Genomic DNA, 18,045 nt, shown 5'->3' with positions numbered 1-18,045 from the left:
GCAACACAAAACATAATTCGCCGCGCAACGCGCGGGAAAAAGTCCTAGTTTAAAGTAAAGTTAAGTATTTTGAGTTAAGACTTAAGAGTTTGTAAAAGATATTTAAAAATAATACTCCCGGGGGAAAGTAGGTAACTTGGCCTGGGTTGAGCCACAACCTCAAGGCTTCACTTCCACCACTCAAATCAATAATCTCCATCAACTCATAAAACTGTTGAATCTGCACGTGTTTTTCTCCATTTCTACAGATACAATGTCATCTTCCTGTGCAACGGTACCTCATCAACTTAGAGCCGAGTGGCCTACAGTTAACAAGCTCAATTCCGCCATCAAAGTTCATCCTTACAGTAAGTTTGTTTTTTTTATCCAATTCCACGTTATTCATTCATTGACTGATTGATTACTGGATCGTGTGGTAGGAAATAGATGTGGTTTGAGTAGGAGAGACTTTGCTACCAAAGGAATTGTTGCTGCTGGAGCTTCGGTCATGCCGTCTACTTTGGTATCTCAACCCGCACAAGGTCGCTTTCTGTTGCGCTGCGTTCGGGTTTTAGCTTTGTTTTTATTGGTTTACTCAACAATTTTGGTATTTATGTTGCCTTAAGGTTTTAATTCTCTATAAAGTATGAACTAATTGTAGAACTCGTTAGGCGCTAACGATTAATCGGTTTGAAATTTATATGTAATTTTTCAAACATACAGATATATACCAAATTTTATGTATAATTTTTTCAATATTGACCAAATAACGATTAAACGAAAACTAGTCTATGGGGTACCGACTAGCAATTAATCGGAGCCTAGACACGATTTTTACAACCTTGTCAATGTATATAGAAAATCTATTCTAACCTAAATCTAAGAAGAATGAGAGGAGAATATGAAATGTGAAAGTTGTGATTATAGTTTACATATTGTAATGTTACATATGGCTTTGTATTGGTACTAGTAGGGGCCTAATTAATCGATACTTGAGTGCTAAACTACTAATTCAACTAACTTAACTAATGCTAACTGTATTTTAACAATATATAGGTTTAGAGAGATTACCTTTCAAGAATGATGGATACAAGTTTTGGACATGGAGAGGTCACAAAATTCATTATGTTGAAGAAGGTGAAGGCTTTCCCATTGTTCTTATTCACGGTTTTGGTGCTTCGGCTTTTCATTGGAGGTCTGTTTCTGTTATATTTTGGACTTCTATTATATTGTTTATTTGTTTATGACATTTGGTGTGAGATTTAAGTATATTCACTATTTGTATAGGTACAATATACCTGAATTGGCTAAAAAGTACAAGGTTTATGCTGTGGACTTACTTGGGTTCGGGTGGAGTGAGAAGGCGCTTGTTGACTATGATGCATTGGTGTGGAGAGATCAAGTTGCTGATTTCTTGAAAGAGATTGTGAAAGAACCTACAATATTGGTCGGGAACAGGTAATTTCTGTTGACTAACTGGAAGTCAGTGATCAATTTATTCCTCATTTTCTTGATGTATTAATTGGTAATTTTCAGTCTTGGCGGATTTACTGCTTTGGTGGCAGCAGAAGCAATGCCACAACAAGTTGTTGGCATTGCATTATTAAATTCCGCAGGACAATTTGGAAGCCCAGATAATTCAACCACTGAAACTGAAGAATCCACATTGCAGAAAGTTATTTTAAAGCCACTTACGGAGATTTTCCAGAGGGTAGTTTTGGGATTCTTATTTTGGCAAGCGAAGCAACCTGCCCGTGTTGAATCCGTGTTGAAGAGTGTAAGTCAAATTAGTTACTGTTTAAAAGTTTATTTTGCTCAATTAGAAGAGTATTAATATCATGGAAAAATTGGATTATCCGTCCCTTTCTTACTCTACAATTTTGGAAATTAGATGCACGAATCTGGTAAAAGAAGAGATTTTTAGGGATAATGAGTAAAATAGCAGATATTTGAATTTGATTTGTGTAGCGTTTATTTCTCGTATGTTTTTTTTACTCACTGTCTGACATAAATGCTGATGCGCGAGTAAAAGTAAGTATGTGATGAAAGATTCATGTATCTCATGGCTATATGTAGAGACGGACAAAAAAGGCAGTTAACAGAACTAACCCAACGACCCAAAACCAAATTGGTTTGGACCTGACTGAACCCAATGATTTTGAACCACCGGTTTACGAACCTATTGCTAGGAACCAGTTTCTACCATTCGAAAAAAAATATGTATTTTGTATTATAGAATTTAGAAAATACAAAAAGAAATGTATTTTGTATCTTAATTTATTAAATTATATTTTTATAACGATCTTATGTTTTTGTTACTTCTAAAAATTACAAAATAAAATAAAAAATGAATTTTGTGTTGTTTATGATATGTATATTTTTCATTTAACGAAAAAGATTTGTTGAAAACTGGTTCCTACACAAACCGGTTTCGAATCTAACCCAACAGGTTTCATCAGTTTAGGCGTTTAGACTTTAGATTTCAAAAACTGGTTCCAAACCGAACCGGTTTTGACTACTTTGACCAGGAAGCGGTTTAGGGTTATGAACTGATTTGTGCACCTCTAGCTATATGTGTGAAATTGTTTTGACATGGCCTTGAACTAATAAAATTATATTCATGTTTAGGTCTATAAAAATACTTCAAATGTTGACGATTATCTCATTAAATCAATCACCAAGCCAGCAGAAGATCCAAAAGCTGGAGAAGTCTATTATAGGTATCTTTTTTTTTCCAAGAAACATAATCAAATATTAGATTAACACATGTTTCACTTCTTTTTATAACATTGATGATTAGCGCGATATACATTGCAGATTAATGACACGGTTCATGTCAAATCAGAGAAAATACACACTGGACAGTGTACTAAGCAAACTGTCTTGCCCATTGCTGTTAGTCTGGGGGGATTTAGACCCATGGGTGGGCCCTGCAAAGGCTGCCCGCATCAAAGAGTTCTACCCGAACACAACGGTTGTGAACTTGCAGGCGGGGCATTGCCCTCATGATGAAGTCCCTGAGTTGGTCAACAAGGCCTTGATAGACTGGCTATCAACTCTACCATCCACAAACACTGCTTCTCAAACCGTATAAACTTTTATTACTTTAAACTTGTAAGTATACTGTAATACTGTATATATACGGTTGTCATTTACCAATTTTAGCGTCACGGGACAACAAACCGTATTTGAGATGTAAGGGTGACATTGTCCGATTACAATTGTTTCTTCGTCAACCATATATTGTTGTCATTGCAGAGCATTCTGGTTAGTGGTTATATGACTTGAGGTACACATTAGAAAGTCACCCTTCAAAAGTCAACCGGGATCAATGTTTGACTAGTTATATTTGAGTTGCAATTTTTTTCAGTGAGGTTATTCATACTCTCTTTGAATGGTTAAAATTACTTAAGATTAAAAATATTTGGATGACCAAACAAGAATCTATGAATTATCTACACCAAAAGATAGATAATACGAGAAAAAAGAAAGATCTAATTGTTGGTTGCTAAACAAGTGCAATAAATAGAAGCCAAAACAGTTAATGTTATGTAATTTGCTATTGTTTCTATATAGAAACGCGTATTTCTTTTGGTGATAAAGCACTATGTTGCTACAACAAATAAGGGACAAGAGAGAGGACTAGCGTGCCAAAGGTTTCCAGCTTAGCACCTCCTTTGCTTGAACTTGCAAATATGAATGAACTCGTTAGAAGGGGACTAGAGAGACGGGTCTCACCACCCTCCAACGCTTAACCATAGTCATTTATATGATATGAGAATATAAGTAAAGCAGACAATATTTGGATATAAATGTATGAGATGTAAACAACAAAGAGTGGGATGATCATTAGGACCATTCAGGTTGGTTGAACGTTTCAGCCGCTTGAGAGCTGCTTATGCAATAAGTGTATGGAGGGAGAGTAGTTCTTGAGAGAGAAATGTTGAGTGATTAGAGTCTGTCTAAATGAAATGCTAAAGAGTTCATGTTCAAGTTGAGCTGTCAGGCCAGCTCGTTCGTTTAAATAGGTAAGTCTTATCACCCCTTTTCAAGATACTTAGCACACTTGCCCATTTTTGCAGGAGCCTCCTTTTTCAGATAAAGATAGTTGACATCTTTGATAATTATTGTTGTTCATGAGCACGTCACATCATGAAGCTTTCAAGTGTCTAACCATTCAATGGTGAAGCTTAGTGAGGGCCCGGGGGCCATATTTTTTTGTGTAATAGTGTAAATTTACCCATTTTTGCCCGAAAATTTGTATGCGTTGTGTAAATTTACCCGTTTTCGAAAAAGTTTGAGTCCGGCCCTCCTTGTTTATGATTTTTTTAATACATTTTGAGCCCCCCCCCCCCCCTCCCAGACAAACTCGTCCAAGCTTCGCCCTTGTAACCATTTAAGCTTTGAAGCTCGTAACTTGTAAGCTTCGAAGCTCGTAACCGTCATCACATGTCATTGTTTTTTTTCCGAACTGATGTGTCTTTCTTGTTGATGTTAGTGATAATTTAGATAGTTGACTAACTACCAAACTTTTGTTAAGGCAATTAATATCAGTAAATAGATGTGGTGAGTCTGACCATTAGGTTGGTAGTTGATGAAATATACTAGTCGTGAGTCCAGCCATTAGATATTCTCATAATTTCGAAATGTAATTACATCTGAAATGCTACTAAACCGAACTTAGCCTTGATTTAATGATTTTAGCACACATTTAAGTTTACCATATAGTATATGTTTCTAGTAAATATTTTATAATAACGATAAATAATAATTATTATATTTCATAACTGTTTCAACTAGGTAATTACCGGGTTTAATAAATCATTAAAAAAACTGACAATGAAATAATACAAAAACCTAATAAAACATTTCCAATATATCATATCTTTTTTACTCTTTACTCTTTAGAGTGTTTACTTCTATATGTTTTCGATAATCAAGAAAACCGTTAAACCAAAAAAATGGTTACAACCTTGTCATGAAACCCATATGAATTGATATCGTTGCTATCCAGCCAGAAATTACGCCCATGCCCTTCGTGAATTATTACTTCTATCTAAATAAGATTGCAAACGGGTAAATTTGAAACATTTAAGCTAACTAAATTAAATAACAAATACATACCTACCAAATAAATAATTTGAAACATTAACATTCAAACCATTTCCCTGTAAGATGTGAGGGTTCACCTCCTTAATCGTAAATATAATGTGTAATTTAATAAGAGAATAAAACGTGGGTATGTCGTTAGAAAAAAAGACTTTCATTCTCTTTATATTTCAATATGTTTAGTTTTTACATGTAAAATCATAAAAATAAACCCTAAACCGGTCAAAATTAGTAAAATAAACTTTGATTTTTCATTTTTCAAAACTAAACATGTATTTCTTTTTCGACTGCCAAATGAATATAAGACTACAAAATTGTCGACCACGTGGGCAACCTAGGAAGACAGTTAGTCACATTGATCTTTTAGGTGAAAAAATTTCGTCCAAAACATTAGCCAGTCTTTTATTAGAAAAATGATTTGTTAACTGACCTTTTCGTATGAATTCTAAAAAAAAATCACGTGACACCGTCCTAGGTTATATCATTATATCACGTAAAGAACAAAAAAAATACATGTTGTTTAGTTTAGTTTTGAAAAACAAATCTCAAAAGTAACTTTTTATGTCATCTTAATTTGTGATTTTCCCAATTTTATATTCATTTGTCAGCTAACCAAATAACAGAACAAAACTGTCGCCAGGTTTTGGCGCGAACGATGTTTTTTGCGTACATTCTTTTAGCTATGGACAGACAGACAGCAGCAGAAAATCTTATTAACAAATACTTGAATACAATTAGTCTTTACCTATGCAATTCACCTTGTAACCGGCAGCAGCATAAAGCTGATCCTACATTCACTCGTTGTCTTTCACGACATCCGTACATCGATTCTTCCGCCTCAGCCATCTGTATTTCCATCACTGTAAACGACACTTCTTCGCATCTGACCCTAAAATCCAATTTGATTAATCTGTCATTGTTAATTGTGTTTTATTTTCATTTTTATGTTGTTGCACACCAGGTGTTTGATAAAAGTCCTGAACCAGATTGTTGAATTAACTATTGTATTTTTTGGGTTTTAGCTTATGGAGAGTCCGGTGCTGTATAGCAGAGGGTTACCGAAGCTTTCGTTATCGGTAATGAAACAAGGACGAAGCGGGTATGATCCGTCTGATACCGAGACGGAGTTACACGAAGCTCCGTGGAATGAATTCAATAAAAAGGCTATAGAAGGGTTGTCACTGCCACGTAGACACTCTTTGAAGTTTGACCCAGAAGGGTTGCCACCGCCACGTAGACACAGCAAGTCCCCTTACAAAACCCGACGAGATGGCGGGAAGTCCAGGTCACCAACCCCGGGCCCGCTCCCTCTCCCACCCGGAAGAACCATCAGCCCGTTTTCAAAATCGGAACGGAGGACTCATGTTTCACCGTTCAAACTTTCAAGAGATGATGAACAAGATGCTGCTGGTTCGTATAATAATCCAAAACAAAGACATTTGAATAATGAGAGTGAGAAGCCGAGTTATGCTCGAGCCATGTCAGCACCTAGATTAAGATCACGTGACAAAGATCAACAAACAAAGCACGATCAACGGTTGAAAAGACGAGAGGAAAGAAGTAGAACACCTCCATCACATAGAACTATTACCTCACGAAAAGATAAAGAAAGTAACCACAAAAACACGCCTTCAGTAGGGGAGATAAACGAGATGGTTGCGAATGCAAAACTAGCCAAAAGCCCGGTTCGACACACACCCGTTTTCGATAGCACGGATTCTCTGCCAGGTGGCGACATATTCTTCTCCCGAGACTATAAACCAGTGTCGGCCCCGAAGCCCAAATTGTTTATTGAAAAGAAACCTGATCCGGTTCAGAGTTATAAACCAAATGGTGTTAATAATTATAGCAGCAGTGTTTTAACACCTACAACTATGGCGTCCAGCTCTGCAGTAAGCAGGCAGAGTAGTCAAATAAGTGATGTCAGCGGGAAGTCAAATGGGAGTTCGTGGCGGTTTACTGCAAATAGGCAGAAAAACCAGACGGATTCATGGTTTTCTTGCATAGGAAAAGGTTCTTGTACTACCAAGAAGAAGTCTCCAGAAAGATTGAGAGCTTTTGATGAAGCTTCGTTTATTGAAAAGGCATTTGTTGTTGAAAACCTTAGACAGTTTTGGGCGGATAAGTATCAACCGTTATCGTTGAACGGGTTTACTTGCCATAAACAAGAAGCGCTGCAACTTAAACATTTGGTATGTGTGTTTGGTTTTGTAAAAGTGACTGGAATTAATATCTGAATGTTTGTAATAGTGACTGGAATTAATATTTAATGTTGTGATTAGGCTGTAAATGAACCAAACATTCAGCGAACTTTTCGGAGGGAAGTTTGTTTACTTTCATTCGTTCAATAAGTGAACTAACATGAACAAGAAATTCTGTTTTATTAATTAAATGAACGAACATATACATGCTTCTTCATTTGTGTTCGTGAACACTTGATATTGTGTTCGTTCATTTATGCCCGTTTATGTTTTTTTCATATATGTTCGTAATTGTTTGTTTGTTTAACATTTGTTCATGTTCGTCGTTGTCCGTCTATAAACAAAAACAAACGAACAAAATCATTTCCTTGATGAACAAACACGAACACAACTTTGGTTTGGTTTTGTGTTCATGAACTGTTCGTTTGTCCGATAAAAGCTTAACAACGAACACAACCAAAATGATTTCCTTAACGAACATACACAAAATTTTGTTTGGTTTTGTGTTCGTGAACGGTTCGTTTGCGTCCGTTTATGAACTTAAAGAATGAACATGGACAAAATCATGTCCTTAACGAACGGACACAAACACAAAATTTCGTTAGGTTTAGTGTTCCGTTTCTGAACTTAAAGAATGAACATGAACAATGCCTCGTTCGGTTCAGTTCGTTTACATCAGTAGTTACGGTTACAATGGAAGGGGAACCCTCACTACACAGAAAACCAAAAACCCTAGACAAACCTAACTTGCCCCCATGGGCTAAACACAACTAAACCCTGATAATAACCAATAATTAATCATAACTAACAAGTTTCTCAATCTTTGACCAGTATTTAGGCTATACACAATCATGCATGATTGTATGAAATTATATATTTGGTTTTATAAGTTCTTACCATGTTGTACTACAGGCATCCCAGGATATGTTTCCACATATTCTTTTGAAAGGACCACAAGGGTCGGGGAAGAAAGCTTTGACAATGGCCCTATTATGTGAGATATATGGCGAAGCTGCCCGAAATGTAATTTTGCTTTAATTTAGTAAAACAAGATTTAATTATTAATGTTTGTGCACAAGTACTTATATTGGTCTTCTTTTGCAGATATCTCATGATATCAAATACTTCAAGGTTCAGGTATGCAAGAATTGATAAGCTTTTAGAGTGTTTTTTTACTTGCTAATTAATCTTCATTCAAATCATTAATTATTATCAAATTGTTTTTAGGAAACAAGGGCGAGTCAAGTAGCTGTTCCTATAACATCGAGTCCTCATCATGTAGAGCTTAATGTGCACTTGGAAGGTAATGCAAGATACGCTCTTATGGCTATGGTCAAACAAATAAGTAGTGATCATGCAGTTACTCCTGAGATCAGTACGATTAATTTAAAGCCCGATTATACAGGTCTATTTATTTTAAATTATTATTTTTTTATTCTAAAAGGTCTTAAATTTGAATTTGAACTTAGAGAGTTTTTTATTGTCTTATACACAGTAATGGTTCTTTATGATGTTGATAAAGCTGATGAGAGCATTCAGCACTTGATAAAGTGGATTATGGATTGCTATTCAGATGTTTGTAAACTGGTCCTTTGTTGTGAAGATGATGTCAGCATTCTTGACCCAGTCAAAACTCGGTGTCATGTTATTAAGCTTGATGCTCCTGTCACTCATGAAGTAAGTGATATATAAATCGGTTGATTTGGGTTACATTTAATATCAAACAGGTCTAACGGGCAAGATTTACTACATAGGATAGAGGTCAAAACCGTCAAATGCATAAAACCTCCAAAATCACTTTTGTAGAAAAAAGGTAGATAATCAATGTGATAATATAGTTTTTGCAATCATACTTAAGTATTTAACACTTTTACATAGGCCTGTAAATGAACCGAATGAACACGAACAAAGCATGTTAGTCTTCTTTCGTTTAACTTTAACTGAGCAAACGATTGAACATGAATAATTAAACGATCGGGATTTTCTTGTCCGTTTGTTAAGAAAATGAACATGCCTGTGTTTATTTATGTTTGTTCGTTAATAATATCAACAAACAGTTCAAGAACGTAAATGGACAAACATAACTGAACATAGATGAACGAACATAACTGAGCTAAAACAAATTAACAGTAAACATGAACAACAATTTTATGGGCCTTAAAATTTTTAAAGAATATAATAGCGAACACAAATGAACGAACTTAAATAAGCGTAAACCAGCGAACATGAATGAAGGTAAACGAACAGACATAAATGAATTTAAATGAACGAACAAGACATGTATACGTGTTTGTCTAACTAAATGAAAAAAAAAAGTTCCGTTCATGTTCATTCGTTTATTAAATAAATGAACTTGCCACTGAACGGTTCATTGGATGTTTAGTTTGTTTACAGGGCTATTTTTATCATCTATAAAATAAAAATAGATAAAAGAGTGTTACGGATCACAGACTCCGACTGGACCCGTTGATCAATTACCCAACTTGCCCATTTTGCACGTCTAATATCATTCTTTTTTGGGATGCTTTAACATGCATTTTCTACCACTAAGTCATAGGAAATGAAGAACATTAATTTTCAGGAGTTAAATTTTCAACTTTGATTTTATTCCACGTGTTTTAATATCTTAGGTAATGGAAGTGCTTATTCAGATATCAAGAAAAGAGAATTTTGATTTACCAATGAAATTTGCTGCAAAGATTGCTAATAAATCCAAACAGAATTTGAGAAAAGCAATCATGGCTCTTGAAGCCTGCAAGTCTCATAAGTAAGACAACATATTATTTTGATAAAACATAGTACATTTATATTCAATTAGCTATCATAGTGTGATTCTAAAGTCAAATGCGTATGCAGCTATCCATTTGTTGAAGATCAACCAATCCCAATAGGATGGGAATATGTAATTGTTGACCTTGCTGCTGAGATTTTAGCCGATCCGTCACAGAAGAGGCAAGTATATAAAATGAGTATTACAAATTCAAATTCATTGTAGTAAAGTGGCAATAAATATGTGACATGTTTTTACAAATTCAGGCTATTTCTCATACGCGGAAAACTACAGAAACTTTTGGTAGAATTTGTTCATCCAAAACTGATTCTTCTGGTAAAGTAACAACCTCTCGGTCAAACAATCATTTCAATATCCATCTCTATATTTATATATTTCTGTTACGTTTGCATGATGCAGAAACTCATCGAACAGTTCCTCAAAGGCGTTGAAGCTAACGTCAAAAGGGAACTATATTATTGGCACGGTTATTATGCAAGTTCCTATCCTTATACCATTCTTAAATCTTTTATTTATTTATTTTTTGTTTGTTCTATTGACAAATATTTAACTTGAAATCAATGGCAATATGTAGGATAAGAGACTCCCAGCTGGAACCAGTGCCTTGCTAAAGTTAGAAGGTAGATATTAGTACTTCATATTTAATTTATAATCATCATATGTTTCTAAAGTTGTTTATATATGTTTTATACCCTGCAGAGTTTGTTGCAAAATTTATGAGTATACACAGGAAGACGTTAAGTAACCGCCAGTGATTGAGCTTCGTGTAAGCAAAAACATCAGAAATAGGGGATAATAAGGTATTCCCGCGTGGCTTTTAGCGGTCATAGAAACGCCATATTTTTTTCTATGATTTTAAAGTGTAAACCTAATACAGTCCCAGCTGTTCTGTTGAGATGAAATATGTGAGTTTATGTTACCATTTTGTATCTATTCGGTATTGAGTTGATGATCATGTTTGATGTATGAGTGGATTCAGTGATCACGGACAAGAGTGGACGAGTCAAGTTCTTATAATTTCTTACCCTTTGTATACCATCTAATGCAACATAGTTACCATTCATGAAACCTTGAAAATGCAATGTACGTATCATCTGCTTCGGGTCAGAATAAGCTCAGACCAAAATGAGCTCGAGTTGAAACAATCTGTAGAAAAAAATCTAAAATTTGATTCATGTCATATATTTGTTGGCTAGTGGAGGTGATGATACTGGTGGTTACAGGGCAGCAGTAGAGGTGGCAACGGCAGAGGGTGATAGTGCCATAGCGGGTGGTGCTGGCCATTTTGGACCCCTTCTGACTTAACAAGTTTCATCCGGGTGGTCCATTTTGAGTCATTGTATGTTTGTATAATTTGAATAGACTTGGATCAAGCCATTAAGTAAACAAAAATTTAACCAGATCAACCCATGCTTTAAAAATGAGTCATGACTATCATGCCTTATTATCAACAACAAAGTAAGGAGTTAAAAGCTTGTCGGGTTAACGTAGGACGGTAGGAGCGTAGTGTATCAGTTTTACATTCACTCAATCTTATATATATAGAAGTATATTGACAAAAGACAAACAAGGATCCGCATTTCGTTCTATAGAAACAAAGTATGGATAATAAAAACCAATGTTTTCATAGCCAGACTTGTAAAATTGCAAAATTAACAGCCAAATTGACATATAGAGAAAAGAGAAGTTCTTTGAACTCAAGAATTTGTAAGACTGTGTTTGCTTATGAGAAACTATTTCATATTTTTTTTGCCCAATCATCGGTGAGTTTTGATTGTTTTAGATAACAATTTTATTGTTTCAAATATAACTAGTAGTTAATACAATAGCATAATTGCTCATTAGGTTTATATTGCACATTTAATTGTATTTGAAAGGCGGATATATTAAAAACCAGCAAGGAGCCGGAGCCAAGTACAATGAAAGGGGAAAACAAAACAAATACAAAGGGAAATTTGAAAGACTAAAGTGGTTCCATTTCTCCCAATATAGAGATTTCAACTTGGCCCGGTTCTTGATCCAAAGAAGCGAACAAGGACTTTATGTCACCATTCGCCAATGGTCTTGCTTATGGAAGGTGACATGTTACAATCTAACGCGTTTCTTGCCAGCCAAAAAATTCAAAAGTAATGGCAAAGATAATTTGGATAGTAACTTCATTGATTTTGACGCATTTAAATAACTATTTTTAGTAATAACTATTTATTTTATAGGTTAAGCTTTCGGTTAATATATCATTTAATTATTAATGTAATCCTTTTATTATGTATGTATATTTTAAAATTGATTATACTATGTTACATGCTTAAGGTTACAATATTACCATAAGATAGTGAAGAAACACTAAGTGAACCCTGGACAGATTATAGATAATCTGGGGGTTAAGTAATGTTTCCCACGGGAATGAGGTCCAGCAGAGAGTTGTTCTTCAGGGGACCTGCAAAACAGACACCGTAAGCTCGTCACTGAGAAGGGGGGGGGTTCCTCCTTGTGACCACCCTCCGGCGTGAGAATCAGACTAGATTGCTCTGAATATAAGTGTATATTAAGAGATTGCTAGATAAGATTGAGATATCAGATGATGTCCTTACCATTCCAAGGTGTTGGAGTATTTATAGCCGAAGGTAGGTTTCCTAGAAGGTACAGCCGGCTGAATAGTATTCCTGTTCCACCAACAGTGGACTACGCACAGGCCATGCTGGTTGGTGGGTAAGCTACGGCCAACAGTAAAGGTCGGCTGTATACTGTTCCTTTACTGCCGGCTACGCACTGTTCCACCAACTGTAGGCTGCGCACGTCCCCTCGTAAGGGTTGGTGAGTAGGCAGCGGCTAATAGTGACAAACAGTACTAGAGGGTGCTCCTCCTCGTATTGTTGTCGGTGAGCTGTCACCCTGTGATTAGTTCATGGGCTGCTCTGGTCAAACTGTCTGTTCCGCCCATACCTTATTAGGTATAGTACGAAAGACCTTCCAGAAGCATACGGACTGGCTCATTTAGGCGGGAGTATTCCCGCATTGCTCATTCCTTCATGTGACAACTGAAGTAACGAATGCCTTGTGCGTGTAGCCTTGCTGTTAGTGCGGGTAGCCTTCCCTGATGGCTTGTATCCGCAGCTGCGGGAACAGGCGGGGTACACCATTGGGAGGCTTTCCCTGCGGGTACAGCTGGCGTACTGCGCGTAAGGTTCTTTGAGCATGGTGGGTCCTGCTGGAGCAGTTGGTCATTGCGCAGACGTCCCTGTTTAAGGTGAGTCTTGCGGGTCCAACTGGGCTCTGCTAGGACCTACCTCTTCAAATTGATTATACTATGTTACATGCTTAAGGTTACAATATTACCATAAGATAGTTTAATTGAATAGTCAAATATAACCAAGACGACCCTGTCCTTAGAAAGTCTTCGTCACATATCGATACGATTGCCACTTAGTCACTTACTCCATTGGTGCCAATATCACTACCACCATCATCGTCTCTGTTTCTGCTACCATCGACACCGCCCCCACCACCGTTGTTGCTCCTACCACCACACCTACTATGCAACTAGCCTTCGCAAGAACCATTTTGATATTATTATTTTTTTTACTAAGACAACATATTTTAACCCACATTTATTTTGATGAAACTCATTTTGATCTGAACACAAAGGATACCTTTTTAAAGCGGTATAATTTTAACTTAAACTCATCTTGCTTAAAACCATTTTAACCCGAACAAATCCTTACCCGTCAGCCAACCATATGTGTTTGTTTTGTTGGGCTTAACATATATGATTTTTATTAAATTTCTACAAGCCAAGTAGCCAACCACCTAAATAAATCGTTCTCATGACTCTTTCTCATTACCAATATTGCCTTTTTTTTATATTCAACATAGTAACAAATATTGTATTTTATACGCAAAAAAAATGTTTTCAGGATGCATTTAGTTGGGACCCATATGTAACCTTCACTGGCTAGAAAGACACTTAACTTCCATTAACTTAATCAAATATAAATTATATAACTTTTTTTCCAATCATTTACTTTTTTTAATGTCATTTTCTTTGCCTTTTTAATTGTTAATTGATACAGTATAAAAAAAGGTTTATTTTTTATACACTCTTTGGGCCAATAGTCAAGATGCGGAAAATATGGACTTAATGGAGCCCATATTCGGATAAAATACAATATATTTTCTTTCTTCTGTTTTGGCAAAAGTGTGGGCGGATATTGCTTATATTTTAATTAGAAAACAAGTAAATTTTATAAAGTTTTATGAAATAGGTGCAGAATATAAAAAAAAAAGAAAAATACTTTATAATGATTGCAAGACAAGTAAAACACACCTAATATAGCATGGTTCACTTGGTCACTTAGGCTACTACATCTAGGACTAACCTAATGAGACTTCATAGTTGATTTTGAATTAGCATTTATAGTTACATAGAGTTGTGTATATAGTATTCGATTTAGGGTTAGCGAATTGTTCACATATTGCAAAACCGAACTAAAAAATCAGTCTTAAAATGTCATACATGACGAGCCTATCATTTTGAGTTTTTTTTTCAAATGATATCTGAAGATCTTCCTGGAAATGGTAATCTTTGAACAGGAGCGTTGAGAATTGGCTGTTATATATATGACTAGTTTTGGAGTGAAAACGCCTAGATTTGATCACCGGTCACCGCTCAAATTAAGATGCATCTTTGTAAATGCTCAGACTCCGACTTCCCTTCCTTAGTAACATTCCCATATTTGACATATAACTTTTTTTTCCTATTTGCAAAGAACATATGATTTACACAAAACAATTGTCATATTCACATAAATGAATCATGTCTCTTGAAGCAAACATCGCTATATAACATTCACATGTCCAAGCTTGAGTTTACTCCTCCTAGAACCGGTCCTGTATACTTAATTAACGCTTAGGATTTTATGTACATTGCTATATTTATATTATAAACAATGCACATTGTTCATGTAAACAACCCAAATTATAAAAAGGGAAAAAAATAACTATTTTCATAAGACAGACATAGTCGTAGACTTTTTATGCATATAAAGCCATGGAGTTGTTGATAACAATCATGCAGCAACAATAATCACCAAAGGTCATGTTAACTTCGCCGTAATAATCGTTATTTTCAGGTTTTTTTATACATTAAAATATCTTGAAAAAAATAATAACCATCCAAAGAAATTTCATTATTAAATATTTGCCGAAAGTGCTGGCAACAGGGATTTTTAACTGACAGAAATTATAAAAAAAACAATTATGAACTTGAACCGCATGCATGTAGGCGATGTGAATGACCAAAGAGGTGCCATGCATGCCCATGGGACACGTATAAATATTCTACACTTTTAGTTGTTTCTTTGTATATATTTGCAAACAAAATGTTAAGAACAATATATGTCATTTACGTGTTCCTAATGTTTTTGAGACTTGGAGCACATAATAAAATTGAGGCTTTTTTCGTATAAAAAAAAGAGTTTTCGATCATGTAAACCCTATGTAATTTATGTGTATGTATAATGGACTTGCGTATCAGCTTTACAAGGGTACCATCATCAAGCGTACTTAATTTCGGTGGTGGTCAGCTAACAAACTCAACATATACGCAAAAATAAGTCAATAATCACATGATATCGTTTGTTATTTATGACTTGAGGTAGAAATGTGATCATAATACATTTACACACATCGATGAGGTGGTTGAGTGTGGTTTAGATATATCGGAGATCTTTTTAATCACAAGAGCAATCGTGTATCTATGGTTGGCTTGTAACGTATGAACCAACCACTTATTCGAATGTTTGCAACATTCTCAACATAATAAAAGAAGAGATCATCCAATGTCATGGCGTGACTAGTCACTATTTTATGTCACCGGTCACAAAATGATGAGCTTGTGCTCATTTCAACAAAGTAACGTATTAATCTCGATCACTAAACTACATCATCTCTACATTAAGATATTTACGACTTAAAAACTACAAGAGTGACAATATCGTGCACATGACTATACGTGGCGACTCATGACCGATTGCATTTTTTGAGTATTGTTTGAAACGTCATAGGGACAAAGATATTGTAGTGCAGTAATAATTAAGATAGATAGCATAGGTACGTACGCAGCTACCTAAAGGTACGGCAACGAGTGTAACATGAAAGAGAGCCACGTGTACGATGGTGATATTAACGGCAAATATGGTATGACAAAAAGAGCTGTGGGGGGTGGGGGGACAAACCAAGTGGAAATTGAAGGATAGTGAGGTAAAGAGAAGTCAATCAATCAAGGGTTTGTGCGTGGATGCTTGCCATCTGGCTATATGTACTGTGTGGTGCTGTCACAGGCATCAATTTCCCATGTGATATCTCCTACCCTATTATGCTCTATTCTACTTTAATTACATTAAAAAACATTACATTTTTCTCTCCTGTTCAATTAAATAATATTTTTTATACCTTTATCATTACAGTTTTCTCTCTCTTCTACTCACAACCAATCCAACAAATATTAAAAAATAAATAGGGGCAAACAATGTTCCCCAAATTTACAAAAAATCACTACATTTCTGTCTCCACCCTATAATTTACACTCACAATCACTTACAACCTCACCCTATAATTTGCAAACTCCCCACACATAATTATAGGGGATGTGATGAGAATGCTCTGAATTTCCATACTTAATGGTGTTTTTGGGTAAGTCGTAGAAAGTCAAAATCAATATGGGACGGTTGATATCTCGTTTTATAAAGACTCACTCGAGTACTGAAAGTAGTTTCAAAAGTTATTTAAAAAACGAGTTTTCTTCCTTGATGATGTTCCTAAGTGAGTTAATTAAGTTTGAAACGTCAAAATCAATATAGACAATTGACATTTCGTCTATTATTAGTGTTTAAAGTAAATTACAAATACGTTTCTTGTGATTTAAGCAAATTATTATTATTATTGCCACTAGTTCTACTCACAATTTCTATTACTACAAGTCTACAACTACTGACTCCTATATGATTACCACTATAACTACTACTGGTACCACGAAGACTACTATTGCTATATTACTATTACCATTACTGCAACTACTACAATTATTATTATTATTATTATTATTATTATTATTATTATTTAAACCCAAAGTTTGTTCATAGATGTCTGTAATAAGTTCGTTCGTTTTCCTTAAATCATATTTTTTCTCGAACACATTAGTATTATCACCATTACTATATTATTCTTATTATATTATTACTTATAACCCAAAATTTGTTCATAAATGTTCGATAATTTGTTCTTTTATATTCATTCGTTTTTGTTAATTATATACTTTCCCTAACGCATTATCATTATTAATTGACGAAAATGAATGGGCATAAACGAACAAACTAATTAACAAACGTTCACAACCAAAATTTGGGTTACAAATAGTAGTGGTGGTGGCAATAGTGGTAGTTGTAGTGGTGGTGAATGTGGTAGTTGTAGCAGTCGTGCTAGTGGTCGTGGTAGTAGTTGTGGTTGTTGTCGTGATCATCATAGTCGTGTTTGTGGTAGTAGTCGTAGTAGTGGTCATGATCATTGTGGTGGTCATGGACGTCATTGTTGTTGTTTTCGTGATCGTCGTATGTGTGGTGGTAGTAGTCATGGTAGTGGTCCATGGTCATTGTGGTGGTCGTGGACGTCGGGGTAGTCATGTTGTGGTGGCAGTCATTGTCGTACTTGAGCTCCGCTTTTTAACTCTTTAAAATAAACAAGTCCTGCTAGTTCAATTTGAAAATTTTGCTTGGCTCGGCTGAGCCCATAGTGAACTCAGGTTGTGGCTTGCTTGGTAACTGGCTCGTTAGCTCTCTTATTTTGGCTTGTTTATATTACAAGCTGAAAAACTGACCTTGAGCTTGGCTCGCAAAAAGCTCGATCGAGCTGGCAAGTTACTCTTTTTTATTCAATTTTTATAATGTTTGATTTCTTTTACACATTTGCGAA

The 18,045-nt window shown here is 35.4% G+C and overlaps 2 protein-coding genes across 2 annotated transcripts; both read left to right on the top strand.

Annotated features, from left to right (window-relative positions):
- Positions 1–146: 146 nt before the first annotated feature.
- On the top strand, positions 147–3,348 carry LOC143548298 (uncharacterized). The gene is made up of 7 exons (XM_077039503.1): positions 147–347; positions 420–521; positions 1,036–1,174; positions 1,267–1,437; positions 1,516–1,756; positions 2,608–2,699; positions 2,797–3,348. The coding sequence occupies exons 1-7, from the start codon at positions 254–256 to the stop codon at positions 3,071–3,073; spliced, it is 1,116 nt and encodes a 371-aa protein (XP_076895618.1). The 5' UTR covers positions 147–253; the 3' UTR covers positions 3,074–3,348.
- Positions 3,349–5,830: 2,482 nt separating this feature from the next.
- LOC143548297 (uncharacterized) lies at positions 5,831–11,062 on the top strand. Its single transcript, XM_077039502.1, has 9 exons — positions 5,831–7,280; positions 8,202–8,312; positions 8,394–8,426; positions 8,517–8,694; positions 8,785–8,966; positions 9,920–10,056; positions 10,146–10,395; positions 10,480–10,700; positions 10,780–11,062. Exons 1-7 carry the CDS (start codon positions 6,114–6,116, stop codon positions 10,282–10,284), a joined length of 1,947 nt encoding a protein of 648 aa, XP_076895617.1. The 5' UTR covers positions 5,831–6,113; the 3' UTR covers positions 10,285–10,395; positions 10,480–10,700; positions 10,780–11,062.
- The last annotated feature ends 6,983 nt before the right edge of the window (positions 11,063–18,045 follow it).

This window comes from Bidens hawaiensis, unplaced genomic scaffold (assembly GCF_021521415.1).
Source record: "Bidens hawaiensis isolate Kalapana, Puna unplaced genomic scaffold, B.hawaiensis_p1.1 tig00015047_1, whole genome shotgun sequence".
In the NCBI taxonomy this organism is placed as follows: Eukaryota; Viridiplantae; Streptophyta; class Magnoliopsida; order Asterales; family Asteraceae; genus Bidens; species Bidens hawaiensis.
The sequence above is the reverse complement of the archived record's forward strand: the minus strand, read 5'-3'. Positions and strand labels throughout refer to the sequence as shown.